The sequence below is a fragment of the Heterocephalus glaber genome, unplaced genomic scaffold (assembly GCF_053883595.1).
Source record: "Heterocephalus glaber isolate CG9 unplaced genomic scaffold, H.glaber_assembly_v1.0 deba00001608, whole genome shotgun sequence".
In the NCBI taxonomy this organism is placed as follows: Eukaryota; Metazoa; Chordata; class Mammalia; order Rodentia; family Bathyergidae; genus Heterocephalus; species Heterocephalus glaber.
Window position 1 is genome coordinate 5,632,290 of NW_028258379.1, and position 23,246 is coordinate 5,655,535.

General features: G+C 44.8%; 1 protein-coding gene and 1 pseudogene across 5 annotated transcripts in view; one reads left to right on the forward strand and one right to left on the reverse strand.

Moving 5' to 3' along the window:
* Positions 1 to 4,942: 4,942 nt before the first annotated feature.
* Positions 4,943 to 23,246, forward strand: part of Plekhg3 (pleckstrin homology and RhoGEF domain containing G3) — a 47,663-nt gene continuing 29,359 nt past the window's right edge. For 2 of the 5 annotated variants that reach the window (XM_087195273.1, XM_087195276.1), the window contains exon 1: positions 5,170 to 5,331. In XM_087195273.1, the coding sequence (XP_087051399.1) occupies positions 5,242 to 5,331 (90 nt within the window). In that variant the 5' untranslated portion in view covers positions 5,170 to 5,241. Of the gene's footprint in view, positions 5,144 to 5,169; positions 5,332 to 23,246 lie in introns of those variants that run through there. The other 3 variants (XM_087195277.1, XM_087195275.1, XM_021247704.2) reach the window with 3 other exon arrangements.
* Positions 5,921 to 22,905, reverse strand: LOC101701052 (eukaryotic translation initiation factor 2 subunit 3B pseudogene; annotated as a pseudogene).

Genomic DNA, 23,246 nt, shown 5'->3' on the forward strand with positions numbered 1-23,246 from the left:
TGATGGACATTTGGGGTGTTTGTACTTTGGAGCTATTATGAAAGCTGCTGCTAGGAACATTTGTGTACACATTTTTGTGTGGACAGGTGGGTATATATAGAACTAGAACTGCAGTATCATATAGCAAATCTGTTGAGAAACTGCCAGACTGTTTTCCAAAGCAGCTGAACCATTTTGCATTTTCACCAGCAGTGCAAGAGGGTTCCAATTTCTCCACCTCCTCACCAATATTTATTATATGCTTTTGGTTCTATATAGGCTTCCCAGTAGACATGAAATAGTATTTCACTGTGCTTTGTATTTGCTTTTCCCTGATGGCTAATGATGTTCGGCTCTGTGTGTGTGTGTGTGTGTGTGTGTGCGCGCGCGCGGGCGCGTGAGCTCATTAGCCATTTGTATATTTTCTTTGGAGAAATGTCTATTCAGAAACTTTGCCCATTTTTACTTTTTTCTATTTTTTTTCCAGTTAAAAAAAAAGAGGATATTTATTGATTTTCAAATATTGAACCAGCTTTGCATACCTGGGATAAATCCCACATGTGTGGTATATATTTACATTTTACATAGATTTTACTACATTCTGTCAAGGATTTTTGCATCTATCTTCATGAGAAAATGATGTGTAGGTTTCTTATAATGTCTTAGTTTTGAAATTAGGGCAATGCTTGCTTTGTAGAAAGAATCATGAAGTATTCTTCCATCTGTAGCAGGTTGTTAAAATGGTATAATTTCTTCCTTAAATGGTGAGAATTCATCAGTGAACCCATCTGAGACTGATGTTCTCTACTTTAGAAGTTTTTTTTTAAATCTAGTTCTTCACTAGATAGAGTGCTAGTCAGATTGTCTCTTTCTTCTGGGAGTAGATAGTATACATCTGTTTGTTCATTTTATCTAAGTTATCAAATTTGTGGGCATGTAGCTATTCAAATTCCCTTATAATATATACTATTTTAGTTATGTCACTTTCATTTGTACTCTTACCAATTTTTTTCTCCTCTCCTTTTTTCTTAGTTTCCAAAGCTAGAGGTTAAATGATTTATTGGTCTTTAAAAAAAAACCCCACTTTTTAATTTATATCCTTTGTTAATTCCTTCTTTAAAATTTTATTGATTTCTGTGTTAATTTTTATTATTTATTGTCTTTTGCTACATTTCAAGTTCTCTAGTTTCCTAAGATGGAATCTTAGATTATTGACTTTAGTTAGGTCATTTTTTTCTTTCTAGTATGTACATTCAAAGCTATACATTTTCTTCTAGGCACTGCTTTTGCTACAACCTACAAAATTCATTCTTATATTTAATTTTAATTCAAAATATTTTAGAATTTCTCTTGAGATTACTTTTTTGAGTCATGGTCTTGGAAGTGTATTCGTTTATCAATCCCTATTTGGGGATTTTTAAGTGAAAATAACTACTTTATTTTTTAAAAAAATACTTTGCTAGAAGGGATGAGTACTGTCATTTACATGATCATAATCTTTAAATGACTAGGGTTTTTTTGGCCAAGAAGTACCATTTAAATGAACAACTTGAAATAGTCAATAACTATATAAAAAATTTCAACATTGTTGGATGGTATGGTTTATCTGGATGTCCTCCAAAGCCTCACGTGCTGATAGGTGGTGCTTTTAGGAGGTGATTGGATCATGGATCCATGATAATCATCAGTGGGTTAGTCCACTGATGAGTTTATAGCTGACTTGCTATTAGGAGGTAGGTCTCTGGGGGCTTTTCTATTTTTTTTTTTTGAGACAGGGTCTCACTAGTTCAAGCTGGCCTTGACATTTGCTCACTTTTAGATTGCTATTTACTTTTTTGAGATGTAGGGGTTTTTTAATACATTATAGTAAGTCCTGTACTTTGTCAGATATATCATTTATAAATATTTTCTCCTATTCTTTGGATTGCCTTTTCAGTGTCTTGATGTTCTTTGATGCATAAAAATTTAAAAATCTGATGATTCCAATTTTTTCTTTTTTTTCTCATGGTGCGTATGGCTCCCACTTTGAGGGACATCCAAAAAGTACAATTTGGAATTCTGGAAGCACTGAGATTGTAGAGTTTAGTAGGATTTTTTCGGATTATCTTCCAGGAGGATTTCTTCCTAGTTCGGGGTTTCCTTCCCTCCTTGAAGCAAACTCTGGCTGCTTCTCAGAGTCAGGGAACACAGCCTGGAGGGATCTTTGCTGTGATTACAGCCCCTCCCTCTCCTGAGGTCTACCACAATAGAGCAGCTGAAATGACAGTTTGGAAATGTCCTTTATTGTACAAACTCAATGGCCTTTGTCTCTGGGATTTGAAATTCTCAGGCAAGTGTTGGCAGTGGAGAATCAGGAAGGAGGAGGGGAGGGAAGGGATGAGGGACTCAGCTACTGATTTCCAGTGAGTCATCTGGTTGTTTTGGTTTTCTCACACATAAAATGGGGTGAACACCTCCATTTCCCCATCTCAGTGGGGGTACTGTGAAGATGAATGCATCTGTATTTGTCCGGACACTTTGAGATCTTAGATTAAAGTCATTACTGAGATTCAAGGTATTATTATAATAAATGATTTAATAGCAGGGTGAGGGCACTGAAGCAAGAATTGGTGGGAAGGAGGGAAGTTCAGACTTGTGAAGAGGCTACAGCTTGGACCTGCAGGGCCCAGACCGAGATTTTTATCCATGGAAGTGTAATTGTGTGATTTTTCACAAACTGGTTTGTTTCATCTGACTTCAGCTTAGCTTTACTGAGTGCTTCCTTCATGACTTCTGCCACAGGGAGATTACAATCTTTTCAGAAAATAGGTGATATAAAGCAAGACAAGAAAGCAGAGGAAGTGGTAGTTAAGAGCAGATTATATTATTATAATATAATATATTATATTATACTTATTATAACATATCATACTTATTATAACTCCCAGGCCTACCACCCCCTAGTAGGACCTTGCCTCAGTTTCTTCCCTAACGGCAACTGTTCTTGTGCATTTAGAATAATGGCTAATGCGTGCTGGGCAATCCCACACTGGACCCTTGCAGACAAGACTCTTGTGGGACTGTGCTTTGGCTGTTTATGTGGTCATCAGCAAGTTGCACCATCCTGATCTGAGTCCTATCTGCAAACTGGGGTTGAGGCTACAGCAACCTCCCACAGTGGCTGGAGACCCAGGGACACCGCAGTAATAGATGGCACAGGCAAGGTGCACGTAGTGTCCCCCAGATCTCGGTTCTTTTTTTTTTTTTTTGTACTGGGGATCGAACTTGGGACCTTGCGCTTTTGAGGCAGGCGCCGGAACCACTGAGCTAAATCCCCGGCCAGACCTCGGTTCTTACTACTGTATCCAACACTCTGCTGGCTGAGGATGAGGGTGCACCTACCCACAAGAGCCTGCTTAGTCAAGGGGCTTCTGAGGGAGCTGTAATTTGAGGTGGGTAACAAGGGCCCGGTAGAATTCCGGTGATCAGAGAAGAAAGCAAAAACTACGCCAGGTGGAGGGCTGAGCAGGGCCTGCTCCTGCAGGGCAGGAAAGGACTGGGCTTTCTGCTTTCCTGCCAGCTTCGAGCCCAGCGGGCTTCGTCCAGTGGAGCCTCCAGTCCCCTTCGGCAGTCTCCCAGCTCTCACGGGCAGCGGAGTCCGTGGCTCCGCAGGCCTAGGACAGACTCTCCCTCCCTGAGGAATGTGGGCCCGCCGTCGGGGCACACCCACCCCACCCCCACCCCCACCCCCGTCCCCAGAGAGGCAGCTGGCTGTCCTCACCCCACCCTCTGCCGGGATCGAGTTTCAAAGTCACCTGAAAGCCATTTCCTCTCGCCCCGCCCCTCCCTGTAAATCACCTGGACCTTGCTTTTTGCCTGGAACAGTTTTCTTTTGGGGGAGGAGGCTTGTTGTTTTCAGTCAGAACTCTATAAACCGTTTACTATATATACACACTTGTCTACACTTGCATGTCAAATATACCCACTGGTGCTGATGTGTCCACTTCCTCCTCCCAAGGTAGAGGTGACAAAGGTCCCCACCCTGGGCTCCGCTCCCCTGGGAACATCTTTCTTCCAGGATCTTTGTTAATGCATTATCATAAGACTTTAGATTTATGCTCACGTCTGTGTGGAATGTCCCCGTCGCCGCCCCTCACCCTCCAATTTCCAGGTGTGACTTCCCTCGTGCACATGATCACAGTCTGGGCACGGCACAGGCTGGGTATGGCGGCGCACTGTTGTAATCCCAGTAACCAGGTAGGCGGAGGCAGGAGGTTTGCCATGAGTTCGAGGCCAGCCTGGACTACATAGTGAGTTCAAGGCCAGCCTGAACTACAGAGCCAGTCCCTGTCTCAAAAAACCAAATAAATAAAAAATAATAAACAAACAACAAGACTAAACCAGACGAGCCTGTCTTTGTTTACAAAGTGCCTCTATCAGCCAGGTTTCTCCATCTTGTTCGTCCTAGTAACAGTCTGTTCTGGGGCCCTCACCCACAAGTTATGAGCGTCTTTATTTCTTTCCCATCAGCTTCTGCAAGTTTGGATTTTATCTGTAAAGAACCCGCGTAGTTTCGGTGAGGAATGTGAGACACGTATTTCTGACTCACAGCCGAGGTGACCTGCCCAGGTGGGGCCAGGACCTCCACGTCCGACCTCGACGGGCGCCTCGCTGGGGACCGAAGCCCCCTCGGCTGGGCCTGCAGTTCCCAGACCGCACAGGGCGGGGTGAGCGGTCCGCCGCCCTCTCGGGAGGCGGTGGTGGAGGCTCGGCGACACCAAGGTGACCTCACCACGTGCGACCCGGTGTATCCAGGCTGCCCGGGAGGCGCTGGCGACCGCGCTCGCCCCACCTGCGGGCCTTGATCTTGAAGGCTGCAGCCTTCCAGCCCCGCCGAGTTCCACCCCCTGGAACCCTTCCCGGCCCGGCCCGGCCCGCCCCCGCCCCCGCCCCCGCCCCCGCGCCCGCCCGCGGCGGCCGCTGCCCGGCCCGGCTCGGCCCCGACTTCCTGCCGCGCTGGGGAACCGCGCGCAGACCCGCGTCCCCGACGCCCGGCTGCTGCAGGGGGCGGGAGCAGCGGCGGCCGAGGTCCCTTCCGAAAGCGACTTTCAAACTCGCGCCCGCTTCGCGGCGCCACCTGGGCAGCGCCTCGCGTGTCCGGAGCCGGCGGAGCGGCGACCGCGCGGTGAGTGCCCTCCGCTGTCCCCGCGCCGGCGAAGGGGCAGTGCCCGGAGCACGCCGGGGTCTTGCCCTCCGCAGTTTACTCCCCTGCGGGGTGAGAACATGCGACGACCGAGGTGGCCCAGGGCTTGGCTCCTCCCTGGGCGACCGTCCTGGCAGCGGGCGAGGGCGAGGGCGCGGAGGGCCGTTCCGGTAGGCGTGTTTTGCCCGTTTTACTCCCATCCCAGAAACACAAAGGGGGACCGCTCCGGGGCCCCTGTCAGGGTAGGGGTGAGATCCGGGGAGCCTGCGAGGCTGCGCCCAACCTCTCCCTTGGCGCGCCCGGGAGCGGGTTCTGTCCGGGGGCCGTGAACCCCTTCTGGGGAAGACCGAGCCTCGGGTCCCGGGAGCCCGGAGGTGCCAGCAGTCTGCTCCGGCCTGGTGCCACATGGTGCTCGCCCTTGGGGATCTCGGTTCCCCGTGCAGGGATTAGAGTAGGGGCCAGAAACGCGGAGAGCGTTGGCAACATAGAGCCCCTGGCTGCGCGGAGCCCCTGCCCTCGTCCATTCCCGAAATCGGTTTATTTGCTGCCCAATCTCAGCCCTTCGAGTTGGGAATCCAGGATACGGCATCCAAGCTTGAAAATTTCTAGACGTTGTTTAGGTAGCTACTTTTATTTTTTGGAGCTGTTTTCGAAAACGAAAGGGAAAAGGGAGCGAGAAATGTAATGGTTGGAGGCTGGAGAGGTGTGGCCTGGGGGGGGGGGTGTGTTAGAGACCGGGTGTGGGCTTCATTCTCTGGCTCACTCGCTAAGCTGCCGGCAGATGTAGGGGTTCTCGGCTGCCCTGAGCCAGAGCGGGAGACCTGGACGGCAGCGCCTTACAGGGCACCCTGGCAGGGGGTCCGCAGAGTCTCCCTAGCCGGGCCTCTGCGTGCAGCCCCGTCACATGGTCCTTGCTCAAGACATAATAAGCGGGGAGTAGTGACAGTCGGGGGGAGGGCGGGGAGCTCCACGCTGAGCACCATCAGCTGCCCGCCTCCTGGAAAGTGCCCTTACAGCCCCTCCTCTGCTGGGCTGGGCGTGCAGTTCTGCGCCCCTAAACCCCAACTATCCGGCAGAAAGGCTTGGGAGTAAGAGTCCAGAGAAGGCGAACCGTTCTCTGTGACCGCCCTTCCCGTGGGTCTGGGTTCACACCTGCCTGGCCGGCCTCATCTCCCTTCTGTACTCCTGCTGTTGACGCTCCTGCCTCTGCTGCCCCCTCCTTTCCTGGAAGGTTGGACCACCCTTTGGGTCCCTGGGGATGGGACTGGGAGCCGGGGATTAAGGAAACCCCCAAGCCAGTGCTTTAAGAGCTGCTTTGGAGCTTTTGTGTTGCCTTGATTAGAAGTGTCATAGCAGGGACAATGTAAAGAGCACTGGACTAAGAGTCCAGCCTGGGTTTTGGCTTGAGTTTTAGTCCTGGTTCTACTACATAGCAGCAAATATTGATGGAGTTGTTGTGGCTGGAAGGCCCCTCAGATTAGCCCACCCCATTTACAACCAAAGAAACCAAAGCCCTGAAGGGTGAGGCGATTTTAGCCTGGGGCCCTATTGGCCTGACTGGGACCAGAGCTCACATCCCCTCATGGACTAATCTACTTCTCCAACACCACCTGGCCAATTCACATCTTTTCTGACTCAGTTTCTATGTGAAAGAAGTGGGAATACTTGCTTGCTTTTTTTTTTTTTTAAAAATAAAGGCTATAGTAAGGGTCAGATGCACCCTCACATGTGGTAAGTGTTCCATAAACTGCTACATAAAAAGAAAAAAAAGGCTGCACAGTGATGGGAGGGTCCCTTTGAGCTTTGCAGTTTCCTGGGTATATCCCGTGTAGATGGTAGGCGTGGGAGCTAATGGTGGAAGTTTACTCCTTGGCCTGTAGTATCTCCACTCCAGAGTAAACACTGGCCTTACCAAATCCACTGCTCTCCCAGGGTCACGGTGTTTACAGCAGAGCAGGCCAAAGGGCAAGGCTGGGATGACCAGCACTGGAGGGTTGAGGGTCTGTGCTCCCTAGGAGCGCTGCCCTGCTGCCTCCATCAGGCTCTCAACCTTGTGAAGGCATCGGCCCTGCCCGGGGTGCCACAGCCCCGTAGGCTCCTCTGAAGCTCTTCTCTGTGGTGTTGGGGCGGGGAGGGCTCTGGGTGACAGGGCTCTCTGGAGTTTGCAGCTGCACTGGAGGCTGTCTTCAGTGTCAGGGCGCCCTCCCCCCTCCAGGTGGCCCTTCTGGCTCAGGCTGCTGCTCTGGGCCCCCTCTGGCCAGCTGCCTGTCCTCAGGCCTTTGTTCTGGGGCTTCCCTGCCCATTTCCCTCCTTCCCCAGCAGAAGCCTTCAGGCTGGGGCCCTGGCAGCTGGAAGTCACCACTGCCACCAGGAAGCTCTCTGGGAGACCCCAGGGGACCTATGGATGTTCATTTCCTCTCCTCAGGCTCATCTGGGGCCCTCAACTGGCCCCTGGCTAGATTCTCTGTCTTTTCTCAGCTTTCCGTTCTTGCCCTGAATAAATGGATCATCCACTTTTTCTCCCTACACTCCTGCCTCTCAGTTCTATTTTATGCCCTTGCATTCATTCATTCAACCGTTCCTTATTTAGCACTAACTGTCTATGAATGCTAGGTGCTGGGAACACAGCAGGGAACAGAATACAGTACGCAACAATTATTGACCATGTGGAGCTGGTAATAAACAAGACAGATGACACAAATAAAGAGCTTGTTAGTGATAACCCGAAAAAATATGATAGGGAAGACAGGTGTGAATTGTCAGGGGAGGAATTCGCTGACAGTCCTAGAGTGGCCGGGAAAGTTTCCCTAAAGAAAAGACTTTTGAACAGGGAGCTATTTCTTAAGCCCTGATTTCCCTTCCTTGAAACCCAGTTCAGCATCCCACTGAGGCCTAGAAGCAGAGACACCTGAGTTCAAACCCTGGCCCACAGCCCACTGAGGTGGAGCTAAATTCCTTTGAACCTGCGTTTCTCAACTATAAAGTGGAGTCATCTTGCCTGCCATGTGTGGCATTGTGAGAATGAACAATGAAATAATGTGTGTTTACTGTTCAGCAAAGCCTGAAGAGGGGTATGACAAATGCTTTTTCCAATCAAATACTGAAGGAGGAACTTGAGATACAATAAGTACTCAAAATATAGTTAATATTTAAATTTAAAAATGTATTACAGTAAAAGATACATGGCTATTAATCCCCTTCAAAATACGGCCCTCACTTTGAGCACACTGATCCCATTGTTCTTGCACTTTCTGAAGCAGTTCTGGAAGTCCTCTTTCCTAAGTGTCTTTACAAGGTGTGTTTGAAACTGGTGAATGCTGTTGCTGAGTTCCATCCAGTGGAAAGACAGGCCTATGAAAACATGACGGAGTGTTCTCATCTACCTTACTGAATTTGGCACCATGCAATTTGTCTCTTGCTCAGTCAAAATGACCATGAAAGGTAAATGTTTTGAATTTATTCAGGGCATTGAGGCAGCCATAACACTGCAAGTATAAACACTTGCAAAAAAGGACTCAGAACTACTTCAGAAAGTAGCAAGAATGGTGGGTAAGTATGTTCGAGGTGAGGGAGAGTATTTTAAGGGTGATTCATGGCAGTGTGTTTTTTACTGTAATATATTTAAAAATGTTTAAACATTCACCTTAGTTTTCAATCTTACCTGTTTCATGCCAGGGCTAAGGGCTCTAGATGGAAATTTTTGCATTTTAAGTATGAGGCAAGAGGAGGAACTTAAAGGGAATGAACAGAAAACCAAAGTGAATCCTCTCCTAGCAGTGAGCTTTCTACCTTAGACCTCAGATGGAGGAAACAGGACTCCCAGATGTGTGCTGGCCCTTACCCCCTGTGATAGATCGTGTGACCGGGGCAGCCCTGACCTGTGCTTTATCTGGAATTCCCCCTGCCTCCAACCAGAGGCTGAATCACACCTTTGTCCCTGGCCTCTCCCCTTGGTCCCACAGCTTCGAAGCTGTCCACCCTCCTTCAGCCTCGTGTAGAGAAGTTATGCTGGGCGCGGTGGTGGAGAAGGAGAGAAGGAGAGGTCACACAGTGGTACAGCTCTTCCTGGAGAGCCCACGGAGGTGGCAAAAAGATTCTGAGGGAGGCTGGGAAGCAGCCCCCCACAGGCCTTCCATAAGGCAGGAACCAGGATTCATTAATTTTTGTGACTGGCTCTTGCTGTGTTAAATAGGCCGGCCTCAAAGCGATCTTTCTGCTTCAGCCTTCTACATAGGTGAGACCACAGGTGCCTGCTACTGTACCTGGCTCAGAATGTTTTTGAGTTTTGAGTTTTTGTTTTTAGACAGTGTCTTGCTATGTAGTCCAGGCTGGCCTCAAACTCCTGACCATCCTCCTGCCCTAGCCTCGTGAGTGCTGAGATTATAGGGCTATGCACCAGAATGACTGATACAGTGAGAGCTCAGGATCAGGCCTGCCTAGGTCTGAATTGCTTCTAATCTGCTCATCCGATGGATGGGTGTTTTCCTCTTAGCTGGAAACACGGGCGTCAAAGGGGTGTAATCAAAACTTCTGTTGTCAGAATTTGTGGTGAGCGGTTTCCTGGGGACCCTGCCCTGGCTCAGGAAGTGAGGGATGGGCCATGAGGGCCAGGCTTAAGGAAGTGGTCATCAGTCACACCACTCCCTGGAGGGCCCACAGCACACGAAGGCGGCCACACGGCTCTTTGCTGAAGCAACTTCTGAGCCTGCCAGTTGGGGTGAAGCCCAGTGGAGTCAGAACTCAGAGGAAGTTGGAAAGAGGCCTGAACAGCTTGGAGCATGCTTATGACATTGGGTGACCCAAGGTCAGGGCAGGGTCTAACCTGTGGTCAGCTAGAGACCTGTCTGGAGGTGCTGGCGGACCCCCGTGGCAGCTGGCTGGGACTAACAGCTGGCCCTAGTGACAATAGGGGCTCTATTTCCGTTAGAAGCTGCAGGGAACAGGAGCTGTGCTTGACTCATCTGTGTTCCCAAAGAGCACTGAGTAGGGCATGGTGGGCTCAGGCTCGGGCTGCGCCCAGAGAGTAATCCGGCTGAGTGGGGGAATAAGGTGGTGGATGGTAGGGATGAGTCCAGCCCTGGTGGGCTTTTGGGGATGCAGGCCAAAGGGAGAGGGCAGCTCTGTGGGCTCTTGGTTGCCTTTAGGGAAGGAGCCTGGATTGAAGCTCAGGGACTCTTAGTTCATGCTAGGCAGACTCTGGTTGAACTCAGAACCCGAACAGAGTTCTGGCAGGTTCCATGGTAGTTGTGCTCCTAGCCTTTTGCAAATGGCGAAGGTCCTAGAAGTTGTTCTGATTATTGCTAGAGTCTGAGTTGAGAAGGGAGGCAGGGATGCAAGAGGAATGGATGAAGTCTGTTTTGTAACAGGGTGCCAAGAGACGAGATGGATTCTACAGGCACTGCGAGCTCTTTTTATTTTTTGGTACTGGGGATTGAACTCAGGACCTTAAGTTTGCAAGGCAGGCACAATGCCACTGAGCTAAATCCCCAGCCCTACTGGGAGCTCTTCGAACTTCTTCTCTTGTGCTCTGCAGACTGTGAGACTGTGTGTCCAGTTGGCCTTGGGCACCAGTCTGTACTCTCCCGAGATACTGCTTGCAGCCCCAGCCTGCCGCAGCCAGCAGCAACCTTGCTTTCTCCTCACATGGGTGGGATCTCTGTAGCAGGGGAGGACGTGGTCCCCAGGGAATGGTCTCCTCAGATCCGGTCTATTTCCAGATCCAAAGCAGATAGGAAGCAGCGGATGAAAGAGGGTAAAGAAACCAGAACAGACACCTTCAATCTGGGAGGCTAAGGCAGGGAGGATCACAAGTTTGAGACCTGCGTGGGTGACTTAGTGAGACTGTCTCAAAATAAAAAATAAATGGCTGGTGATGTTGTGCAGTGAGAAGGCCCGGGTTCAATCCCCAGGACTGGGGCTGGGGGGGAAGGTAAGAAAGAACCAGAACAGAGAAGCAGGTGAAATGGCCACGGTGCAGTAAAGTTGGCTGAGGCTGGCTGAGCTCTGAACGCTAGGAGGCAGAGGTCCCAGGAGGAGCCCAGAGCCATTTGTTTAGGGCGAACGGCTTGGCGCACCTTCCACCTCGGGCATCGTCTGTGTGATAATGGATGCCTTGCTGCTAATCCTGACCCTGAGTCATCAAGAAGAGGTAAATTATATTCCCTTGCCTCTTGTTTAGGAAGGCAGAGGAGTGTAAAACATATTTTTTAAAGGTTCCCAGTCACATTGTCTGAAATTATTAAAAGGTGTTGATAGTAACCTCACAGTCCTCTCAGTAAGTCCTACTCAATAAGAGTAGGGAAACTGAGTTCCCCATGAGTTTGGGTAACTCAGCTGACACAGTGGTGCCTCCGTGCATGAACTCAATTCTCTCCACCATTCTGATCACAAACTGAGCTGGACAAGAACTGAATCAAATTTCCCCATAGGTCAGCACAACTATTGCATTTGATTCCGTTCTTGTCCACCTTAGTTTGCAACCAGAATCGTGGAAAGAATAAAGTTTTGTGAGCTGAGGTACCACTGTAGTTGGTAGAGATGACGTTGAACTTTTCTTTTTTTCTTTTATTTCAGTTTTGGGGATCAAACCCAGGCCTTAGGTATATGAGGCTGGAGCTCTACCACTGAGCACAGCTGCAGCCTGAGGCTGACTTCTAAAAGAATCTGGAGTGCATGATTTTTCAATCCATTCCAGACTGTTTTGAAACTCTACTGTGTGGTGTGTTTCGGACAGCTCTGTTCACAGGGTCCTGCTAGCTTGAGGTGGCTTGGGTTACAACAGAGGTAGATGGGTCTAGTCTTTTTTTTCCTTACATTCTTTTATTGGTACATTTTTGTTATACAATACATTTACATTTATCATTGGGTGCTTGTACCTGTACATGATGTATCTTGGTTGTTATTTTTTCCACATTCCCTGTCCTCCCTTCACCCCCTCCACCCTTTCCTATTTACAAAGACTTTGTTTCTATTTTTTCCTTTTCTTATAATTTTTCCTTTCCCTTCTTTCCTTTTGCCTTCCCCTCCCACTTCCCCTACCCCTTTGTACCTTTTATTCCTATTTAAAATTATCAATTATTCGTTTTAATAATTTTAATCCTTATTTACACTTTCAGTTCCTCGCACCAGAGAAACTATTTGGTATTTACACATGTGTGTCCTATTTATTTCACTTAAGAGTATGGCCTCAATATGCATCCAATTAGTTACAAATGTCTCTAGTTTGTCGTTCTTATGACTGAGTAGTACTCCATTGTATAAAAAACCCCACATTTTCTTTATCCAGTTTCCAGTTGATGGGCACTTGGGCTGCTTCCAAGCTTTAGCTATTATTACAAACTGTGCCGCTATAAACATGGGTGCACAAATGTCACTGTGGTATGATTCTTTTAATTCTTTTAGGAAGATACCCAGCAGGGGAATAGCTTGGTCAAATGGGACCTCTAGCCCTGGTTCTTTGAGGTATCTCTATATTGATTTCCACAGTGGTTGTACCAGTCTGCACTTCCACCAGCAATGGATCCTTTCTCCCCACACCTGTGCCAACATTTGTTTATTGCTTGATTTCTTTTTTTTTTTGGTACCGGGGATCGAACTCAGGACCTTGTGCTTGCAAGGCAGGCGGCGGAGCCACTGAGCTAAATCCCCGGCCCAGTTGATTTCTTGATAGCAGCCACTCTTTGTGGGGTGAGGTGGAATCTCAGTGTTGTTTTCATCTGCATCTCTCAAGTGACCAGTGATGTTGAACATTTTTTCATATATTTATTTGCTGTTTTTACTTCTTTGTCTGAGCAGTGTCTGTTCATTTCAGATGCCCATTTTTGAATTGGGTCTTTATATTTGGAGGGTCTGATTTTTTTAAAGTTCTTTAAGATTCTAGATAGTAGACCTTTGTCTGAGGTACAGCTGGTAAAAATTTTTTCCCACATTGTAGGTTGTCTCTTAGCTCTGTTGGTGGTTTCTCTTGGTGAGTGCAGAAGCTTTTTTTTCTTTTTTGGTACCGGGGATCGAACTCAGGTCTTTGCACTTTCGAGGCAGGCAATGGAACCGCTGAGCTAAATCCCTGGCCCATCAGAACCTTTTAATAAGATGAGATCCCAGTTGTTGATTCTTTGTGTTAGTTCCTGTGCTACTGAGGTTTTTCTCATAAAGTCTTTTCCTATGCCAATGTCTTCAAGATTTCTACCACTTCCGGCAGGTTCAGTGTTTCTGTTTTAATATTTAGATCTTTAATCTACTTCGATGTTATTTTAGTGCATGGTGATAGATATGGGTCTAGTTTTAATCTTTGGCAAGTTGAAATCCAGTTTTTCCAGCACCATTTATTAAATATGCTATCTTTCCTCCAGTGAGGATGATTGGCTCCTTTGTCGAAGATGAGGTGGCTGAGTATGTCTGGAGTTGTTTCTGCATCTTCTAATCTATTCCACTGATCCTCAGGTCTGTTTCTTTGCCAGTACCATGCTGTTTTTATCACAGTAGCTTTGTAGTATAGTTTTAAGTTGGGGATTGTGATACCCCCTGCTAGATCTCTGTTGTCTAGAATTGCTCTTGCTATTCTAGGTCTCTTCTGGTTCCAAATGAGTTTTTGCATTGTTTTCTCTATTTCTGTGAAGTATGTTGTTGGAATTTCAATCGGCAGTGCATTAAATCTATATAGCAGTTTTGGAAGTATGGCCATTTTCATTGTATTGGTTCTTCCTACCCAGGAACAAGGGATGTCTTTCCATTTTCTTATATCCTCTTTGATCTCTTTTTTCAGAGTTCTGTAGTTTTCAGTGTAGAGGTCTTTTGCTTCCTTTGTTAGATTGATTCCTAGATATTTCATTGTTTTGGATGCTATTATAAAAGGAATTGTTTCCCTAATTTCTCTCTCAGTGAGTCTGTTATTTGTGTACAAGAAGGCTATTGATTTTTGAGTCTTGATCTTGTATCCAGGTACTCTACTGAATCTGTCAATTAAGTCTAGAAGTCTTTCGGTGGAGCTTTTTGAGTCTTCTATGTAAAGTATCATATCATCAGCAAATAATGACAGTTTAACTTCTTCCTTTCCTATCTTTATTGCTTTTATTTCTTTCTCTTTTATCATTGCTGTGGCTGTTTCCAGAACTATATTGAATAGGAGTGGTGATAGTGGGCATCCTTGTCTTGTTCCTGATTTTAGTGTGAAGGTGTTCAGTTTTTGACCATTTAGTATGATGTTGGCTGTTGGTTTTTCATAAATAGCCTGAATCAGGTTAAGATAAAGACCTTCTATTCCAATTTTCTGTAGTGTTTTTATCATGAATGGGTGTTAGATTTTGTCGAATGCTTTTTCTGCATCTATTGAGATGATCATATGGTTTTTGTCCTTGACTCTATTAATATAGTGTATTACATTTATTGATTTATGTATTTTGAACCATCCTTGGATCCCTGGGATAAATCCAACTTGGTCAAGGTGTATGATCTTCTTGATGACCCTGTGTATTCTGCTTGCTAGTATCTTGTTGAGGATTTTTGCGTCTATGTTCATTAGGGAGATTGACCTGTAGTTCTCTTCTTGGGTTGAGTCTTTCCCTGGTTTTGGAATCAAAGTAACACTTGCTTCCAGGAATGAATTTGGAAGTATTGCTTCCCTTTCCATTTTATTGATGCGTTTAAAGAGTAATGGCAATAGTTCTTCTCTAAATGTCTTGTAGAATTCAGCAGTGAAGCCATCAGGACCTGGGCTTTTCTTTGTTGGTAAATTTTTAATTGTGTTTTCAATTTCATTCATTGTAATTGGGATATTTAGAATTTTTACATCTTCTTTGTTCAACTTTGGCAGTTCGTATGTATCTAGGAATCTGTCCATTTCTTTTGTGTTTTCCATTTATTAGAGTACAGGTTCTTGAGGTAGGTATTGATGATCCTCTGGATTTCTGCTGGATCTGTTGTGACTTCACCTTTTTTGTTCTTAATTGCATGGATTTGAGCCTTTTCTTTCCTTTTTTTTGATAAGGTTGGCTAAAGGTTTATTGATTTTATTTATTCTTTTGAAAAACCAACTCTTTGATACACTGATTTTTTGTATTGTTCTCTTAGTCTCCATTGCATTAATTTCTGCTCTGATCTTTATAATTTCCTCTCTTGTGCGAGCTTTGGGTTTGTCATGCTCTTCTTTTTCTAGGAGCTTGAGGGTTCAGCATTAGGTTGTTTATTTGAGCTCTCTCTGTTTTCCTAATATGGGCATTCACTGCTATGAATTTCCCTCATATAACTGCTTTCATTGTGTCCCACAGATTTCTGTATGTTGTACTGGCATTATCATTTACTTGTAGAAACTGTCTAATTTCTTCTTTAATTTCCTCTGACCCATTGGTTGTTCAGGAGAGTGTTATTCAATTTCCATGTGTTTGTGGGGGTTTTGCGGTTTCTTATGCTGTTGATCTCCAATTTTAGTGCACTATGGTCTGATAATATACAGAGGGTAACTTCAGTTCTTTTACATTTACTTAAACATGTCCTCTGAGCTAGCATGTGGTCTATTTTGGAGAATGACCCGTGTGCAGCTGAAAAGAATGTATATTCTGATTTTGTGCAGTGGAACACTCTGTAAACATCTATTAAGTCCATTTGTTCAATAGCTTGGATCAGTTCTAGAATTTCATTGTTGATTTTTTTGTCTAGATGATCTGTCTATTTGTGACAGTGGGGTATTGAGGTCCCCCACTATAATTGTATTAGTGTTTATTTGGTTTTTCATGTCCATTAATATTTGTTTTGTATAGTTGGGGGCATTCATATTTGGTACATATATATATATATATATATATATATATATTTATTTATTTATTTATTTTGGTACTGGGGATCGAACTTGGGACCTTGCACTTGCAAGGCAGGCACTGGAACCACTGAGCTAAATCCCCAGCCCCGCGTGCATATATATTTATGATTGTTATCTCTTCCTCTTGGATTGTTCTCTTCACAAGGATGTAGTGACCATCTTTGTCTCTCTTAATTAGTTTTGGTTTGAAATCTACTTTGTCTGCAAATAAGATTGCTACCCCTGCTTTTTTCTGGGTTCCTGTTGCGTGGAGAACTGTTTTCCATCCTTTTACTTTCAGTCTATGAATATTTTTGAGTTAGGTGTGTTTCTTGTATATAGCATATTGCTGGATTTTGCTTCTTAATCCATTCTGTCAGTCTACTTCTTTTGATTGGTGAATTGAGGCCATTAACATTGATGGTTATAATCGATAGATATTGACTCATCCTTGTCATGATGTTTCACTGTTGTTGGCTTTTATGTTTTATTTTTTCCCCTTTCCCTTTAGTTTCTTGCCTTGCCTGGTGGGTTCACTCTGTTGGGAAGTTATTTTCTTTTAGGGCTTGAAATACTTCACTCCTGGCTCTCCCTGACTTGAGGGTTTGTGTTGAGAAGTCTGCTGTGGTTCTGATGGGCTTTCCTGTGTAGGTGACTTGTTTCTTTTCTCTAACTGCTTGTAGGATTTTGTTCTTCTGTTGGGTTTCTGGGATCTTGACTATTATATGTCTATGTGTAGATTTTTTTCTTTTTTTTTTTTTGTTAAATTCTTTTATTGGTACATTGTAGGTATACAACACAATTACATTTCTCATTGGGAACTTGTGTACCTTTACATAATGCATCTTGGTTCTTATTTTTTCCCCATTCCTAGCCCTCCCTTCACCCCCTCCACCCTTCCCTATTTACAAATACTTTATTTCCATTTTGTCCATTTCTCATCATTTTTCCTTTCCCTTCTTTCCTTTCTCCTGCCCCTCCCGCTACCCCTACACCTTTGGAACTTTTCTTCCTATTTTGCATTATCGATTATTCATTCTAATCATTGGTACATTTTATGTGTACATTATCATGACATTCATCATTGGAAATTTGCACCTTTACATAATCTCTCTTGGTTCTTATTTTTCACCCTTGCCCAGCCCTCCCTTCCACCCCTCCATTCCTCCCTATTTACAAAGATTTTGTTCCTGTTTTTCCATTTTCTCATATTAATCCCATTCCCTTCTATCCTTTCCCCTAGCCCTCCCACTTCCTTCCCCTTTGCCCCTTTTCTTCCTATTTCACATTACCTATTATGCATTTTAGTCCTTATTTACACTTTCAGTTTCTCACATCAGAGAAACTATTCAGTATTTATACATGTGTGTCCTATTTATTTCACTTAAGAGTATTGCCTCAATGTGCATCCACTTAGCTATAAATGTCTCTAATTTCTCAATTTTTATGGCTCTGTAGAACTCCATTTTATAAAAAACCCACATTTTCTTTATCCAGTCTCCAGTTGATGGGCATTTGGGCTGTTTCCAAGTTTTAGCTATCATAAACTGTGCTGCTATGAACATGGGCACACATATATCACTGTGGTATGATTCTTTTAATTCTTTGGGGAAGATCCCCAGCAGTGGACTAGCAGGGTCAAATGGGACTCCCAGTCCTAGTTCTTTGAGGTATCTCCATACTGATTTCCTCAGTGGTTGCACCAGTCTTGTGTAGATTTTTTTTTTTTTTCATTATGGCTAATTGGAGTTGTATATGCCTCGTATATCTGTATGTCCAATTCTCTACCTCTGTCTGGGAAGTTTTCTACAATTACTTCCTTTTTTGGTGCCGGGGATTGAACTCGGGTCCTTGTGCTTGCGAAGCAGGCGGCGGAACCACTGAGCTAAATCCCCGGCCCTACTACTATTATTTCTGTGAACAGTTTTTTTTTTTTTTTTTTTTATGTCTTTTGTGCTTTCTCCTGCTTTTTCAAGGACTCCTATCAGTCTTATGTTTTTCCTCTTTGCATCATCTAGCAGCTGCTGGATTGATTTCTCGTGGTCCCTTACTATCTTTAAGAAATCTCTGTTAGTTTAGTCACTAACTGCCATCTTGTCTTTTATACCTGATATTCTATCTTCACATTCACTCAGTCTGCTGTGAATACTTTCAGTGGAGTTTTTAATTTCCTGGATATCTGTTTGAATCTGTTTCATGGATGCCATTTTCCTATGTTGGACAATTATGGTTTGCTTTTCTTTCTTATGCAGGGCATTCATGGCTTCCAACATGGTTCTGAGCTCATCTATTCTTTTATCTGTTTCTATTCTAGATCCTCTAATCATATCTTTCACTCTGCTCACCATCTCTGTGTTTATCTGGGAAATTATTTCTGTTTTGAATTTTTCTAGAGCCTCATTCATCTGTTTTGTTACTTCCTGTGCTATCAGTTCAGGATGTCCAGGTGGTTGACTATCAGACTTTTCCACCTCGTTTCCCCCAGAGTTTGCCTTTGGTGGGGTGGAAGTCTGGGTTTGTGCCTTGCTTAAATGTCTTTTCAGTTTTGTTTTTGGTACTGTCCTTGGTTTAATTCCTGGGCTGATACTTCAAAATTGCTTAAGTATCTACATTGCTTGTATTTAGAACCCTTATGGAATGATTGCTTCTCAGAGGTGTCTTCCAGATATAGCTGGTCTTTAGGTTTGTAACTGTGTGAATTAAATCAAAATCGAGGACTAGCCCAACATATATTTATAGTGAAGATTCTTCAATATAGCAGCTTTACCCTTTGGGATGGGGAGTTAGAAGGAGTTGGGGAGGGAGGGATAGATAGAAGGATAGGGGAAGGTTAGGAGTGAGGCCAGAGGACATAGGAAGATCATGCAAACTCTAAGAAACTGTTAAAGACAAGAGGAAAAGATAGAATGAAAGAACAAAAATGAGAACAGAACAACCTAACAGCAATAGGGTGGCTAGAAACTGTATTTACTTTCCTTTAAAGCTGATGACAATCGAGAGAAGGAAAAAGAGAAGAAAAGAAAAAGAAAGAAGAAATCTGAATTAGTGCCAGAACAGGAACAAAAAGGGAGATGAAGAACAATGTGGGCCAGCGAGAGAATAAGAGAATGAGAGACAGAGAGAAAGAAAGAAAAGAGAAAAGAAGAAAAAAAAGAAGAAAAGAGAAAAATTTGAAAAGAGTAGAAAAAAATTAAAAATTAAAAATAAGAGCAAAGAAATAATTTTCAAAATAACAAAAAATAAAAATGAAGGGCCCCCTTCAGGGTATGTCTCTGCTGTCACAATAGACAACGTGGGCAGCAGTGTGCAGATACAAGTCAGTGAGTCTCAGCAAGCCAGTAGCAGACCCGTGAGATTCAGGTGGCTGCCAGTCCCAAGTTGAGCTCCCTGTCCTCCTGCATGATTGAACTCTGAACTCTGCAAGGCTCTACTGCAGGTTCCAGCTGCCTTTCCCCTGAAGAATGTCCAGGTTCCAATGGGAGGTGATGATACCTCCAGCTTACCAAGTCCGGTGGTCTGGTGTGCCTTTATTGAAGATTCTCTTCACTTTTCCATTTGGCTTCAGTTTTCATCAAGGAGCCTGAGAGAGGACCTCTTTCTGTTGTCTGCTTCTGCTCTGTCTTCTGGAGCTGAGCACAATGGCCTTTATGACCCCCTGTGTCTCTGTAGTGTGGAACCAGGTACCAGCGCAGCCAGGAGGCCAGAGACGAGTTGGGGGTGGGGGGCTTGGCTGCAGGCGCCCAGGCGGCTGAGCTGCTCCCTGGGGGGCGGGGCGCAGGCAGGAGGGAGCGCAGCTCCACACTGCCGAGGTCTTCACGGTCTGCTCGCGGGTTGCTCCTCTGCTCTGGGTCTAGTCTTTTTTTTTTTTTTTGGTACCGGGTATCGAACTCGGGTCCTTGCGCTTGCGCAGCAGGTGGCGAAACCACTGAGCTAAATCCCCGGCCCGGGTCTAGTCTTAATTCACTTCCAGCCAAGCAGATCACCAACTATCTATCTCTTGAAGGGATCTTGCCTTTGTTGAAACAAGGAGACCGAGGCAGGATGATCGGCAGGAGTTCAAGGCCAGCCTGAACTACAAGCCATGAGCAAGACCCTATCTCAAAAAAAACAAAAACAAAAACAAAAAACAAACAAACCAGGAAAGAAAAATTGGCACTTAAATTCGGGTATAGATGAGGACTTTCCATGTCTGTTGTTCATGGCAAAAAAAAAAGCCCAACCCAAAACAAATTTAGAAAAATTGATAATACATGATTCAAACTCCAAAAGGGAAAATGTATAGTGTCTCCCACCTCTGATTCTAAGCCACCCAGCTCCCCATCCTGAGACTTGGTAGAGGTTCTTGTGTACTTTTTTTGGAGGTAATTCTGCCCTTTATCCATCACAACTGCTAGTGCCTTTTTAAAAATTTCTGTGTGTGGAAGTGTGTGTTAAATAATTGTTTATAGGTTATATCCATTATCTAGATATAGATACATATCTGTGGATTGTCTTAATTTTATTAAATAATGTTATTTTCATTCTTTTTTTTTTTTTTTTGAAACTGGGGCTCATTCTGTAGTTCAGGCTGGCCTTGAACTCATTTCATGTAGCCCAGGCTGGCCTTGAACTTGCAGCGATCCTCCTGCCTCAGTGCACTTCTGCTTGCCAAGCATGTGTGAGGCCCTGGGTTTGATCCCCAACGCTGAGGGGCAGGGGGAGGAAAGAAGAAAGAAATCCTTTCTGTTCTGATTGTATAAACATCTATGTTAATATGTGTTCCTGTAAATTGAAGTTTTGCCTCCCACACTCACTAAATCCTCTGGTTCTCAGCCTGGGTGCACATGAAAGCTGCACAAGGGGCTGATGCCTGGGCCAAACTCTGGGTCAGATGGGCCGAGTCGGAGTGTCCCGGGGTGGGCCCAGCGTGGTCAGGACGTGTGCCTGGGGACTTTGATGTGTGGCCATGGCTGGGAGCCACTCAACCCTGTAAGATGGAACTGATTTTCTTCTTTCCAGAAGAGTAACCAGTTTTTCCAGCATTGATTATTGAGTGGTCTATTCTCTTCCTACTAGGTTGATACTATTAATATTTTTCTCTCTTTCTTGCTTCATTGAGCAATATTTCATACATCTTATAATTCATTGAAGTGTATAGTTCATTGGTTTTAGTGTATTCAGTGTGGTGCAGTCATCACTGCTGTCTGATTTGATGACATTTGCATCACTCCCCAAAGGAAGCAGTTGTGTCCTATTTCCCCATCTTCCAGCCTTAGGAACCACTAGTGCACTTCCTGTCTCTTTAGATTACCTATTCTGGACATTTCATATAAATGGAATCATACATTATGTGGTTTGTTGTGATTGCTTCTTTCCCTTAGCCTAATGTTTTCAAACTTCAGTCCTGTAGCATGTTGTAGAAAGTCCTTCGTTGCTCTCCTCCTCCTCCTCCTTCTTTTTAAGAAGAAAAACTTTATTTCAGACAGATTCAGTGGTATGTGTGCTACAGAGAAGGCTGGTTGTAGCAGTTTCATTCCAAATCTGTAATGATGTGTAAATTAGATCTGATTTGGAAATGCTTAATTTCTGCTAAAATGTTGATTTAATCCAGCATCGTACCAACTGTTACATTATTGTAGACCTTGTATTAGTACTAGAGGTTAAATTTTTATTACAAAAAAAATGAGAATAACCTTATAGCTAGCTACCTATTAAGGTAATGAGCTGTGAAATTAATTCCCTAGTACTGCTTTGAAAATATACCCTTAAGTTGTTAAGAGAAATTCCAGCTTCATCCAGGTGTGTTATTTTACTTGGGTTCTTCAGTCCTCACCACTGTGGGCTTGTCCCTCCTCTTCTTGTCTTACCCACAACCAGTTAAACGACAGTGCTTCTAAACTCTTTGACGAGGGGCAGTTTTGTTTGTTTGTTTGTTTGTTTTGAGACAGGGTCTTGCCGTGTAGTTCAGGCTGGCCTTAAACTTACTATGTAGCCCAGGCTGGCCTCGAACTCATAGTGATCCCCCTGCCTCAGTCTCCCAAGTGCTGTGATTACAGGCATACGCCACCATGCCTGGGAAGGGACAGTTCTTTGTCCCACTTCTGTGCACACAGGATTAGTCAGACCGATCCTGCACATATCAGTCTTGACAGCACTATCTGTTGACGAAGATCCTATGTTGACCATAAGCACTTCTTGGACAGCTTTTGGACCTTTGCTGCTTTCTTTTCACCTTCAGTGCCTGCATCTAGAAAGCATCTAAGTAGAAAACAGAAAATTTCTAACTCCAAGAATATCTCAGGTAAAACTCCACCTGCATTGTGTACCTGCCCCACCGTTCCGCCAGTTTGGCACAAAGTGGGGTTGGTTTTTGTTCCAACTTCAATAAGACCCCTGGAGGGCCAGGGATTTAGCTCAGTGGTTTCACCGCCTGCTGCGCAAGCGCAAGGACCCGAGTTTGATCCCTGGTACCAAAAAAAAAAAAAACAAAAAAACCCCTGGAACAGCACACTGATGATCATTATGTTCTTGCTGCAAAAAGTGATACAGTTTTGGAAAAGATTGGTTTCCAGTGAGTTTTCCTTCACTGTCTTTGGCAACAATACCAGGTCTGACTTCTGTTCCCTAGCCACCTTCAGTGCTCCCTTTAGATTACAACCACCACCATACCTTAAGCCAAAATTCACCCCCTTTAAGGTCGTCAACTTCACAGCCAGGTTTGTTGACATCAAACGACCTAATAACAATAACTTGAGGTTCCAGAGTAAAGTCTCTAGGAGGCACTGGTATTTTCGTTACTGTGTACTCACAGACAACTTCGATATAGTATTTCAGCTGGGCAGAAATCAGAATAATAGGAGCTCCTCCTGCACTGTACCTTGTACACATCCAAGGATCTGTTCATATTGTTCTTTAGCCTGACTTTCTCTTACCAAATTGATTTATTCTGCAGGATCAAAATGTACTTCCGTTTCATGATTTCTATTGCAGCCAGGTGTTCAGAAGCCTGAGGCTGAAGGTGACACTGATAACTGGGTATCAAGGGGAGAGCTGCAATCGTTACTGCGGCACTGTGCAGCATAGCAGCCACCACAGTGTCATGGCCACGACAGTCACCAAAGGGAACATGGCTGTCTAATTTGAAGTTCCCTTTGGTCCCTGGAATGTCTGTAGGAAACTCATCGGTTACTACGAGCCAATGGACAATGTTTTTTTTTTTTCTGCTTTTTAGCTTTCACAAACAATGCTGCTGTGAACAGTTTTGTACACATTTTTGTGTGGATGTGTGTTTTCAATTCTCTTGGGTGTATCTATACC